Below are 13,936 nucleotides of genomic sequence, written 5' to 3'. Positions count from 1 at the left end.
TGATATGAAGTGAGAAAAAAAATGGATTTCTGTATAACTGGCAGAATGAATAAACCAGGTCAATTAAAGGTCAAATAAAGTTAATTTCATGTGGGTTTTTTTTTTCTGACATTAGCCTGCTTTTTCCTAGTAAATAATACTCATTTGTAGTGACAGAGCTTAAGAGTAATGGAAGTACCTTTGTACAGCAATGATTTGGTGGTGAGTTTCTTCTGTTAATCCGAAAGAAATAATCTGATTTTTAATTCTCTGAGGTATATACAGAAATGCTTCAGCTATACACATCATAAATTGAACAAAATGAAAGAATTAATCCAGAACAGGTGATTTGATCTACTTAAATCCTGATTTCCTGTAACAAAAGTTATTTCTTCTTCACCAAGCTTACCCCCAAGACATCATGCTATACAAGCAAAGATAACAGACACACATGTAATAAAATCTGAAAAATTCTAATTCAAAATTAAGAGTGCACTTTGACAATGAGTTTACTTTTGTGTTTGTGGGGTTTTTTAACCTGTCTACATTTCAATTCTTATAACCTTTAGTAGACTTAACATTCACATCAAAGACAAAGAACTACATAAAATAAGGCAGATCCATATAACGTATTTTCAGAATATCCATTACCTGCATAAATTAGTTTTTGGCCAGCTATTGGAAAGGCATCTTTTCCTCTTTCTGATTCAATCTTCTCTTTCAGTGCCTTTACCTAGAGCACAAAAACAGTCTTAATGAAAAAGAAAAAAAAAGATCACAATTCAAATCTAATTCAGTATACTTTAAGTTTTAAATACTAAAGAATAGTTTCAGTCATATCTCGATTAAGTATCAACCTTCCAAGGAAGGTAACCACTTGTAGAGCAATATGTTCCCTTGTCAAATAATCTCCTGCACTTAATCAAATTAGATAAATAATTTCTCCATGAGAAGTTTCTAGTACAAGTGTACAATAAAATGAAAAAATAAATTGAAAAATTTGGGGATAAAAATATTTTCATCTGCTGACCCATTTGCCCTGTTCTTTCTCTGCATTCAGGAGGGACACAGGCTATACACAGCTGAAGGTTTTCATCATCTTAATATTCTCTTCCAAGAATGCTTTTCTTTTTGGTAAAATCACCATGACATTCAACCTTGAAGTCTCAATATGCAAAGACTTGTGCAAATTGCTCAGCCGCTCATCTTACATAAGTAGTTTCCAGCTCTTCCCCCTCCACTGTAATTTCTGGAGCTTTTGCACAGCAATTTTAAGCCTACACGTTTACTTGCTTACAGGGGCCACTGATGTATCAGCCACACTTTCACAGCATCACATTCAGGAGCTCAAATGACACTGTTGTCACTGTGTCAGAACACTCTTATTCTCCTGAAAGACTCCACAGTGCTGTCCTGAGGAGATAAACAATGTTCCTGCAGAAGCATTCCTGCACTAACACATCTGAAATCATGTTTTAAGACAAACTGCCTGTATGTACAGTCATTCTTCTTGCTTTCTTATGGACTCTCCAATACACATAAAACAAAGACAACCAATCTGTTATGAACTTATTGCTACAAGCTAACACCATCTTCTAAAGGGTTTTTTTCCCCTGAATATTCAAAAAACCGTATTCATAAAACTCTGCAAAGATACAGAGCACAACTTATTGCTTCCCTCTGTGCAACTACACCAAAACAGGAAGCCAACTCTTCTTCCTCAGCAGTTGAAGGAAGGATGCTTTTGGTATTTGTATCATACATGCCATCCCAGCACTTACCAAGTACTTAGGAATCAGTCTCCAACCAGGCAGTTGCTTTTCCATAGGAAAACTAAAAACAGCTCACTGCCATCCCTAAGTCCTGAGGACAGTCAAACCATAACTTGTTTTAATAATGATTTGCTGAAAGCATCATCATTCTCATGCACTTACTTTACAGAATTCTGTCCTATCCCTGGATTTAAGTTTATTTTTAAAGTGTATTTCCTTGAAAACTAAAAATATAATTTGTTAATTCCTCCCCAATTACTAAGGATGGAAGTCACTCACCTTATACTGAATAGTTTCCTTAGGCCATGGATAAGCCATCAAGGAGTTTTTCCTGAGCTTTCAACTATTACATACTTCAGGCAATTCCAGTTAAATGTCCTGCATGCCCTAGGGCAAATTAATTCCCTCAATCATGTTAAAAGCCAGTTATGTTTTCAAATGCCTGGTTTTTAACACTCTGCTTACCTATTCTTATATTTATGCACTTGTATCAATCACTCAAAGATAATGTCTCAAAGCTACTTCTTTTATACCCCATTACCATATTTGTCATAGATCTATAACAAATATAACATGACAAAGAAGTATAATCTATTTTCAGGAAGAAATTAAGGCTTGTTTCATGTCCACTGCATCAATCAAGCTACTGGTTTCAAATTTCTACTTTGTTTGAGTTCTATTCCACACTATAGCCTTTTACCTATGGGGAACAAAACCAAGATCTGTCCTCTCAAACAATGTCTGAACAGCTAACTGTGATAGGTCAGGACACGCTAAATACAAGTTAATTACTATACGATAACTGGATCCACAAGAAGGAGTTCAGATATTTACTGTAGTAAAATATTGACAGTAATTTTCCAACAATTCCATTTGCCTTTGCTGTCCACCTCATGTGCAGTGCTTCCCCTTACTATGATGTGGTTGATGTACTCCAAGTGACCTGGGGCACTGTCCTCTTCCAAAACCTTCTGTGAAAGTCTGTGACAAATGACAGGGCTACGCTTTCATCCCTTTTGGCAGGTGGCACTCCTCTCCAGACATAGGCAAACTTCCATTTACACTATGGAGCCAAGGGAATTGAGAAAATAAGTGTGTTCATTATGACAGTGGTTGAACAAGAAGCAGTATTCACAGAACCGCAGGATAGTTTGGGTTGGAAGGGACCTGTAAAGATCCCCCAGTCCAACCCCCATGCAACGAGCAGAGATATCTTCAACTAGATCAGGTTGATCCAAGCCCCATCCAACCTGGCCTTGAATACTTCCAGAGACAGGGCATCCACAGCTACTCCAGTGTTTCACCACCCTCACTGTACAAAATTTCTTCCTCACATCTAGTCTAAATCTACCCTCTTTTAGTTTAAAACTATTATCTCCTGCCCCATCATAAGAGGCCTGCTCCAAAGTCTGTTTCCATCTTTCTTATATCACAGAACACAGAATATTCTGAGTTGCAAGGGACCCACAGGGATCATGGACTGTTAAGTCAATGGCCCATAAGCCCCCTTTAGGTACTGGAAGGTGTTCTGAGGTCTTCCCAAAGGCTTTTTTTCTCCAGGGTGAACAACGCCAGCTCTCTCAGCCTGCCTCCATAGGACAGGTGCTCCAGCACTCTGACCTTCTTTGTGGCCTCCCCTGGACCAGCTCTAACATATCCTTCATGTGCTGAGGACCATCAAGAGCATGAACCCTCAGCTTCCACAGAATTACACCTGGGAAAACTAACTCAGCATCCACAAGCAGACTCAGCCTCGTGGACAACCTGTGTGTCTGAACCACCTTCATTAGTATTTAAATAGATGCTCCATTTTCAATGGGAAATTTAAAAAAAAGAATTAAAGCCCTCTCAGTGCTCTTCAGAAAGACTGCTGCATCTTCCAGCTGCTGGTGCAGTGAGCTGTTGAAAAAAGCCACATCCTAAACTTTGTCACTAGCAAATTGGGTTGCTGAGAATCTAGACCTCAGCATAGCCATTGGTTCACAGCTATTAGGGGAAAATTAATTTTGTGAAAGCACACCCAGCACACTGATCTGTCAAACTGAGAAAGCAGGTTTAAAATATACAGTCAACTTCTGTATCCACAGATATGATGTATTTTTCTCATAAATACAGATCCATAAAAAAATCCTTCAGGCTACCTAGCCTTATTCAATCTGATCAGAGTTCAAAATGTATTTCAGTCCTCAGTGAATCCCATTTTTCTTCTGCCCCAATAAATTTCACAGCATCTCAAAGGGAGCCCGTACTTTATGGTAGTACCTTTAAGAATGAGCATCAATTCATCTACAAACACTTACTCTAAAGACTCAGAAACATCACACTTACAAGACAAGGTGATCTTCCTCTGTCCTCTATGAATTTAGATGCAAAACTCTCCCTGCTATTCAGACTGAACTCCATGTCCTCAAGAATATATGCCATGTAATTAAAAGTTAGAGCTGATCAATTCCAACCTGAAAAACTGGGGTCCTCCGAAGAAATAACAGTTCCTAACTGCATCAGCTAGGCATCCTAAAAATGTGTTTCACAAAATCACCAGTGCTAAGTTGCCCAGTTGTTCCCCGCAGTTAATTTTCTCCAGATAAGCTTGGGTTCCATCTAGACAAGCAGTTCCCTTTGAGCAAACACCCTCCCTTTCCTCTCACACACCAGTTTTCATTTCTCCTACCTCATGCATATGCTTACACAAAAGAGGTAAAAATAATCAGTTTATTCAAAGACACATTTCAAAAATCCTAATGAAAAAGTGAACAGTATACTTTCATCAATTTTAATTTATATTTTACACAGGCTATACTACACAGGCAAGATAAACTGCTGTATTCCTCAAGATCTACAGAGAAACTGAAAACAAAACTGAAAAGGATCTCTTATGACATCAAGCCACAAAGCAACCTTCCACACCACAAGCTTCATCAGGAATTTGATCCACCTGAAGACCTGTGAGGTTGTTTGCTACTTCTATCACAAGGCTGCTACAAAGTTTATTCTGATGTTGGAAGCCCTTTCCTAATTTCCAGCCCAAATTAATTCATATATTATTAATACTCATTTGTTCTTGGGCTGATGTTACAATTCAAGAAGGTATAGCCTTCCCACCTCCCATGGTGCTTACCGGTGTAAAACATTTATGCAACACTACCAAAACTTGTGAGTTAAGCTAGGCAAGAGCCCTTTAGCCTCCTTTCATGTGAGTCCCAGTTTTCCCACAGGCTCCAGGCATCCCTTTTTTTTCCACCTGCTCTGGTGGAAATTCATTCCCCTTGGGAACAGGTGGCTAGCACACACGTAGCAGAGTAGCATCACTACAGGATCTGTGATCTTCAGGGCTTGACCTTTGAGTAAACCTGACTCAATTAGTCTATGCTGCTCATTTGAAAGTCATTTTTAAAGTCTGACCTCCAATCAGGAAGCCAGGTACTAACATCAAACTTTGTTTTCTTCAGTTCCATCACACTTCTATTGATTTGTACTCAAATTCTTATCAAGTGAATAAAAGGACTATGAAGAGATGGATTACAAGACCAACTCTGGAGGACTCCCACTAAACTGTTTCCCTTTACAAAGAAACAGTTTTTAATCTACCTTATAATTCTCTGCCATTCTTCATCTTTTTCTATAATAGACTAACTGGTTTCTCCCAGACTGTGGGGAAAGACATGGTTAGACAAGGACAAAAAGCTTTCAGTCCAAAAGGCTTTGCTCTCCCCCTTCTCCCTGAGGGAGGATACAATAGTCCAAACACTTCTGCTTAGAATTAAGGCTTAATATTCCTGAGTCTTCCCCTCCCACTGCCCTTGCAAACACATTTTCCACACATTATACTATCATATAGACACTTCTCTAAGTCAGGTGAGGACAGTGCAGCTGTGTCAGACAATAAACCAGCTAATGAAGCAACAAACTGACCAGTGCAATAGGTTTTATTACCCTTAATCAAACTATGTGATCAGCAACTAATTAACAACAAATGTTGTGCATACTACTGAAATATCCAGAGGAAAAGAAACTATTCAGCTCACAAGTCAATGCTTTGCAGTACTTTTACTGGTAAGAACACATTTGGTTCCAGCTACTTCCTTCTACAAATTATAAAAGCAGATTTTTCTGACAAAAATCTACGTTTACTGTTCCCTTGTATTGCCTTTCTAAACAGGACACTCATATTTAGTCAGGAGACCATACTGGTGGTTGCATGAACAGATTATTGCCCTACTTTACGCCCCAAAGCTATAACAGATAATTGGGAAGAGTCTTGTGAAGCCAGTCAGATTTATGAGCTTATTAAGTGCCTGAAAAAAACCTCCAATTGTATTCAACTAAACAAGGCATTTAAAGTTATTCTAACATTTAAAAATAGCCTCACAGACATGATAAAGCATTCATAAACTTCCGTATTTACTAGCTGTATTTACTGTGCTGGAGTTTGTATACAAAGCAGCAGCACTGCCTGTAAGAAAAATAGTCTGGAACCGGTAAGGTAAAAATCCAAATTTAAATCTGACATTTTACTTCCTAGGCAGTTACCTCTGTCTGTCTAATCTCCAAAAATCGAGCTCATCTAAAACCAGGTGAAATTCATAAATCTAGCAGTTGCTGTTATACACTGCACAGAGATCAACAGCATTAATTTCTGATCTCAGAACTGGCCTCCACACACTTCCATCCTGGATTTCCAAACTGATCTAAGCCCTGCCTAAAAGAGGAGATACTAGCAGCCAGTTTTCTGATGCAAGACAGTGACTAAAAGAGCTGCGCACATGCAGCTTTGTACTAACACAGGAACACAACGATTTCAACATAAAGCAGAGCTTTCAGCTATCTGAAGCTCCAAGAAAAGTAGAAAGATGTGGCTATAGACAGCTCTGCCTAGGAACCCACAAAGGCTTGTTTTAAGGAGACATCTGACATTGTCTGAGTGGGGGAGTCTTGCCTGGTCACACTGATTGGCATGAACAACCCTCCTGTACCTTTAGGCAGCCAATTTCTACAACACAAACTGATTTTCAAATGTAAAAGCAACACAGTGGTTTGAGTATGAAGATAACTGACAAGACATTTCAAGTAACTATGAAAAGACACTTCTTAAAAAAGCCTTTTCCGTTATGCATACTGGCAAACCAGCTGGATAGGTGCCTCTGACACAAAAACATGGGGAATGTCTGTAGTCAGCCTACAGACAACATTCTGGCTGGGTGTGCTCATAACAGTGGCAAGTCCTTTCCTCTCCTTTCCCTGTTCTTTTGGCGCTCCATGCAGGGCAGCATGCAAAGAACAGCAATCTGGGTCCCTTACAGGGACTAGGTAAGACAAGCTGCACATCCCCATGTCCTGTAAACTAAAGAGTGATTTGTTTCAGTGAATACACTCCATCCAAGGGAGCTGTGACCAAAGACACAAACCTCCGTGGGAGAAGACATTGTCAGCCACATCCTTCAGCTCTCTACGTTTACACCACCTTATTTTACACCTGTAGATACTCATTCGGGGAAGTATTTTCCTGTGTTTTAGGAATTCAACGAAAATATTTTCAAAGGGTTTGTTGGTAAACATGCCCTTGTATGTATAAGGGCAGCAATGAGGCTAATCAGTAGCAGAATCATCTGCTCCTATTATTCTTTTTAATCAATAGTACTCTCCATATTCCAAGTTTCAAAGGGAACACCTTCCAGCCTGTTGTTATCCATATCAAGAACGCATATCCTTGCTTTCCAATCATATCTGAAAAACAGATTTTAAATAAGACACATGTATGTACAGTATCCTTAAGTGTGTACAACCTGTATATTTAAATTCTCAGTCTTTTGGCCATGTTGGGAATGGTGTTCCAAGAAAGTCTGGATTGTTGAGCACATAATACTGAAAAATTAACGTAAGTACAAAACTAAGTTTTCATTCCTGACAGCTAAACTGGATAAGAACATTATAAATAAAACAGGTGTAAAATTATAGTCAGAGCCAATGCAATGAAAAATGGGTAACATGTAAAAACATATTCTAATATGTATGAAATAATTTAGTTGTATTAAGTAATTTATCTTATTTTATCCTTTTATTAAATTTTACAGAAATAAGTGTCATCCTGCCCAAAGTTCTTTGGAAATTATATTAGAACGCTCAATAGAATTCAAGGAAAATATTCCTGAACATGTGAAAGCCTAGTCTTCCTCAGCTAAGAATGAGAACAACTTCCCTAGCTTGAAAATTCTAACTCTAGCCAGGAAGCAGGAAAAAGAATATCCACCAAAGCAAAGTAGTAGCAAAAAATAACCCCAGAGAGTTTATTAAATAAACATGAATTATCAGAGAACACAACTCTCATAAATGCTACAATCTGCAAAGTATGAAAATAATAGGAAAAAAGGAAATGCTCTGTGATACTCTTACTCTGGTAATCTCTGAAGTTACGATTTTGCAGAGTCATGTATGGAGCCTCAAGCAGCAAGTACAAACCCTCCAAATTCACACCTCCTCTGACTGTGCAAGTACAAACACTCACCAATAAAATCCTGAAGAGATGCAAGAGCAACATAACAATCCTCTATAAGAGCAAAAAAATACTCACTCTAAAATCAAAGAATACTTAGAGAAAAATACCAGGACTTGAAACAGAAAGGCATCTTTAACCCAAAAGGGTATTTCTGGGTTTTGAACAGGAACCATGAGAGCACTTTTCCTCTAACCACTAAAAATGATAAACTCTCAGGGAAATACACATACAATTCTTTTATCCACAACTGCTGCTGGACTAACCTGCCTTGAGACATGTAGGAAGGAAATAGTAAGAGTAGGTTCATACTTCTTCATATGTTAAAAGCCTTAAAGTCAGCTCTGATTATGTCACCCAGCAACAGCCTCAGATTCCAGCAGCACTGCTTTATAAATTTAATTTTTCTGACAAATACAATAAACCACATATTCAGCAAAACTGAAATGACCAAAATTAAATCTATTATGTCTATATCTTCTTCTATTATATAAAAGAAAAATGAGATAAATAAATGTACTACTACTTCTACTACTTATAGTTTGTTCACTTACATACCAAATAGTGTTAACTCTTGTTATTCTGCTGGACCAGGAGGGATTTTTTCAACAGAAGCCCACAGTTATGATTGATATATTTTACAAGAACCCATTATTTGTTTTCATGCATCTTTCCTAGTCCTAAAAGAACAAGAACTGATGCAAAGCATGCCTTAAAATTACACAGACTTTTAATACTTATCTCCTTTTTTTACTATATGCTTTAGTACAGCTCTCAATATAAAGAATAGATACAAACAGATGTAACTTAATAAAATTGTGTGGGTTCATGAACAGCATTCTCTTTCGTGTCCTACCCCTTCAGACTACAGTTTCAACTAATTCATAAATTTATGACTGCACTCTCTAAAGAGAATTAAAGCACTTGTCCTTTTACCATAGACACCCTCCATACAATTATTAAGTAGCTACCTCCCTCATATGAACCACCTCATTGCTGTTACAAAGTCAAAATGTTTTTTATACTCCCTACAAACCAGAAAATAGAGGTTCTTTGCTATTGCATTGCCTTTTGAAAAATGAAAGTAGTATATCTTTTTCCTTGCAGTATACCTGTTTTATCTGGAAAAAAATGAAGTATTTGCCAAACCTCACTTCTTCCTTATTACATACCCTTTGAATCATGCTTCATTTTTGCTGGAACATACTCCCCACACATTTAAGAGAACTTCAGGTAGTGTCCAGCCTAAATTTCTAAACTTAAAGACCAGGAGCTTCTAGCACTGAAGATCCAAAAATCCCCATAAACAGGTTTAACAATAGAGCATATGGATGCACCAGAACAGACAGAAGCTCAAATTCCCACAGCTCAGTGTTCTGCTGACACGGTGTTAAACAAGCTGGCTTCCCCCTGGGTGTTCAAACACTGTGGTGGAACAGTGAAATGTGAAAGCCTGTATTATGTGACAGAGACTTTGGCCAAAAGACTCCTGACATCCCGAATGTTCCTTGCACCCCTCTGCATTCTGTCAAACAGGTTTTTAGGTTAATGGCGCAGGGGAGCTGAAAATCAAACAAGACAGACTTACTTTTGCCTGGCGTTTCACTTCCAAAGGAAGTTAAGTGTTTGTTGAGATTTTTTTAAAGCCTGCTTCAGGTCTACATAGTGATAACTACAACCGAGTTGCTACATTTAGAAGCCTACAAGGTCATCACTGTCACCTCAGACAAGGGATGTGGGTACATAGGTCTGCATCTGTGTCAGACAGGGCTTATTACTTGCTGCTAACATAATGCTCAATGTATTTACTTTGTCACAGACATCCAACAAACAGAAGCAGCAGCTTGTGCAGATAGATACACACTTTCATTTATCCTAGTTGAGTCTGAATGCCCAGGACCTGAATGGAACACCAGAATGATCACCATGGGTAGATCCACCCTTCCACAGAGCCCAAGTGCAACACTGGCACCCCCAAAACTCGACAAAAACAGCCATGCCTGCAAAAATCTCTCCATTTGATGACAAGCCTTCCCCAGTAACAGGGCCTGAGGCTAAACCTTTTCAACTTCTTTAGCCAGTCCTAATATTTGACAGTCTTCTCCCAGCACTTTGGCAAGCAGGATGGCTTCAAGTCTAGTTTTTGTTCAGTCAAACTACTCAGCTGGCCAATACTTTAAAACACAACTAAACCAAAATTTAAGTCACATAATGGAAGGCAAGTTTAAAATTCAACTGTCTGATTTAATAGGGGAAAAAGATCAGTTTCTTGTGAAAAAGTCATAACAAGGCTAACTAATTATTAGGAAATGTGTTGCTTCAAATTCTCACTGGAAGGTTTGTTTAAATATTCCTTACTGTTAATGACAACTCAGCTACAAGCATAAACTCTTGTTAGAATGCTACCTTGCACAGTAACATCAAGTCTCTTCAGATTAATGTGGTATTGAGAATAAGGGGAGAAATTGCTAGAAAACAGAAATCAGTTTTAGAGAACCAGAATCCATCTTTGGAGCAACAGCTTTCCTCTGTCTATCACAACTACATGATTTTGGCCTTGTCACAGTAAAGGGCACAGCTCCAAGTAAACAAGCCTACCTCTGTGTGAGAAATACACACATGGTCCAAGGACTAAAAGTAATGTCTCCTAAACTCCACGAAACACATTTGTTTCAAGATGTTAGAAAATTAATCTAAGAAGCAGTGCATATAGCTAAAATTGGTATTTTCCAAAAATAAGACTGAGAACTTCCAAGCACATACTTTTGAAACACTTGCTTAACACATTTCAAAGCATTTTCCAATTTTAAGATTCAGTTTCTAGATGATGGTTCAAAAGTTTTCTTTTCTTTACTAAGTTCTATGCTTTGTAACAGAACATTTTCAACAATAATTTCTTCATAATTTTCTAAAAAAGTATGCCAAGGAAACTTTATATATTTTTTTACCCATACGGGTAATAATAAGATCAAGTCTTCATCCTGCCCTCTGTAAAACAAAGTTCTCCTCAAATCCTACCCATATTTCCCTCTGTCTTACCATCCACTCCTGGCCAAAACCTGAAGTATTATGCCCATGAGAAGCATTCTTATTCTGAGCTCCCATAACATCTATATTTGTAAACAGAGGGTGCAGTCTCATTTCCCACAATCCAACTTATAGCCATTGCATTCTACTGCCTCATAAACTGGTGAGGGCTTTGACTGGCAACATTCCTCTCCCTGAATTTACCTCCCAGGACCTCAACGAATACAGGGAGCAGGAGAAAAGATGAAGAGTCCTTACTCTGTAACAGGAAGGACAGATGTTTTAAATATTTGAAAGTTTCTAACACATGCTTCTCCTACACATTTGCCACATCCCTCGGCCACACTGCTCACACAAATGAGCTCTTAGTCCAACTTTAACAGTCATCCTTTATTTTTTTCTGAAGATGGGAGGGGAAGAGGGTAAACAGACTTTATAAAAGCAGATACAATGTTCCATAGTTTCCAGAGCTTCGCTGCCCACCTGTCACATGAAAGGCTGCTGCAGGCAAGCCTTCACCTGCCAGCCTCCCCAAATTTTTCAAACCAATGCCATAACTGTGCCTGGGCTTGGCTCTTAAAGCAAACATCCCTACTGATGACAAGGCAACTTCCAACCATGCCAACTCACTTATAGGCCCTTCCTCTTATCACAGAACGCTGCATTTCCCCGAGGATTTTTCAGCAGACTCCTGTGGGCCGGTAGAAAACATTCACCTGAGCGCACAACAGGCCTCCCCGCTCGCAACATCGTGAGAGACACACAGTCACTGTAAACACACCAATGAGGGATTCATGCTGCTGTGAATTCCACCACACAGCCCAACACCTCTGCAGGAGACTCCACCGAGGTCAGCAGAGTCTCCCGTGCACTCCTTCACCTTCTAATTAACCTGCAGGTTAATTAATCACTGCAGCTCACCCTGCGAGACAAAACAACAAACCCTTCCCGCACTCACCCACTTGCACCACGCACAGCACACATACCTGCGATGCACCTGGGAGCAAACACGAGCTCCTCTGCTGCACACACATTCCTGCCCCACAAGAAAAGCCCCACAGCTTTCCCAGCACCTCCTTTCCTGGCGGGAATCCATGGGAAGGACCACCACGTCTGCCTTCTGCTGCACCGCCCTCCCCCACCCGAGTACTCCCAGTATAAACCATCTGTGCCCATTACCCGCTAATCCATGGGTGTGGGCACCTCGATTCCCGAAAGGAAAAACTTTCGCTATCTATAGTGCTCCCCTCCTCCCCAGGTCTACGTGAGTTTATTTATTTCTTCTCCCACCTCTCGGGCTATTCCCCCTTTCCCACCTCCTGGGCTATCCCACCTCCCACCTCCGGGGCGTTCTCCTTCAAAACAAGGCATAAAGTCCTTCCGCCGGGGGCTTTGGCCGCGGCAGCCCCTTTCCTTGAGCGATGGGAAGTCACCCTCACCCAGCCGCATCCCGAGGGAAAGGGGATCCCGCATCACCCCCTGCTGCGCTCATACCTCCCTCCCTCCACCCCCACCACCTCCCCGAACCCCCAAAAATCCTCCACTGCACCACCCCTGCAGTCCCATCCTCTCACTGATGCCCCACCATCCCCACCGGAGAGGTCCATCCCCCTCTTTTCCCGCGGGGGGCGAAGGGAAGGATCCCCGCATCCCTCCCCACCGCCGCGTCCCGGGGCGGGATGAAGGGAGCCCAGGAATGTCCGCACCGTCTCCTCGGGGTCGATGTCGATGCGGAAGGTTTGCTGTTGGAGGGTCTTGAGCGTGATCTGCATGGCGGCGGGCGATGTCCGCGCTCCAGGCCCCGCGTCCCTTCCCCTGGAAGCGGCCGGGAAGGGGAGGAGAAAAAGAGGAGGAGGAGAAGGAGGCGGTGCCGGCGGGAGGGCGAGACGCGCACGCGCCCCTTCGGGAGCCCGCAATGGCGCAGGCGCCAGTGGCGTGGGAGGGCGGGGTGCGCCGGGGACAGTGCACTAATACACAGACACGGGAATGGAAACATGGAGAGTCGCGAATCTGGAGAGCTCTGATGGCATCGAGTCCAAACGATGACCAGTGACCGAACGCCTCCATGTCAACCAGACCTTGGCGCTGAGCGCCGCGTTCAGTGTTTTCCTGAAAATCTCCAGGGACGGTGATTCCACCACCTCCCTGGGCAGCGCCTTCCAGTGTCTAATAACCTGTTCTGTGAAGAAATTCCTCGTAATGTCCATCCTAAGCCTCCCCTGGTGCAGTTTGAGGCCGTTTTCTGTCATCCTGTCCCTTGTTTCCTTGGAGCAGAGCCCGACTCCCCCGACTCCACCCTCCTGTTAGGGAGTTGCAGGGAGAGAGAAGGTAACCCCTGAGCTTCCTTTTGTCCAGGCTGAGCCCCTGCCGCCCTCCCCAGCTCCCTCAGCCGCTCCTGGTGCTCCAGACCCTTCCCCAGTCCCATTCCTTTCTCTGGACCTGAGGGGCCCAGAGATACAGTGCTGATAAGTTGATTATCACTTGTTACACAAGTGTATTAATACACATTCATGTTTATAGCACCTCAGCTCTGCCAGTGCTGGTTTCATAGAATCATAGAAGGTTAAGAGATTGGAAGGGACCTTAAAGATCATCTATTCCCAACCTTCCCTTGCCATGGGCAGGGATACTTTCCACTAGACCAGGTTGCTCAAGGTTTTACCCAACC

General features: G+C 41.3%; 1 protein-coding gene across 1 annotated transcript in view; it reads right to left on the bottom strand.

Moving 5' to 3' along the window:
• RAD23B (RAD23 homolog B, nucleotide excision repair protein) overlaps positions 1–13,115 on the bottom strand; it is a 42,114-nt gene extending 28,999 nt beyond the window's left edge. The window contains exons 1-2 of the mRNA XM_027708689.1: positions 12,975–13,115; positions 631–712 (exon numbers count right to left, since the gene is read on the bottom strand). Coding sequence (XP_027564490.1) covers positions 631–712; positions 12,975–13,040 — 148 coding nt within the window. The 5' untranslated portion in view covers positions 13,041–13,115. The remainder of the gene's footprint in view (positions 1–630; positions 713–12,974) is intronic.
• Between the last annotated feature and the right edge of the window lie 821 nt (positions 13,116–13,936).

Source organism: Neopelma chrysocephalum, unplaced genomic scaffold (genome assembly GCF_003984885.1).
Source record: "Neopelma chrysocephalum unplaced genomic scaffold, ASM398488v2 Primary Assembly neopelma1_96472, whole genome shotgun sequence".
NCBI classification, from domain to species: domain Eukaryota; kingdom Metazoa; phylum Chordata; class Aves; order Passeriformes; family Pipridae; genus Neopelma; species Neopelma chrysocephalum.
This window is presented reverse-complemented; position numbering and strand designations above follow the sequence as displayed.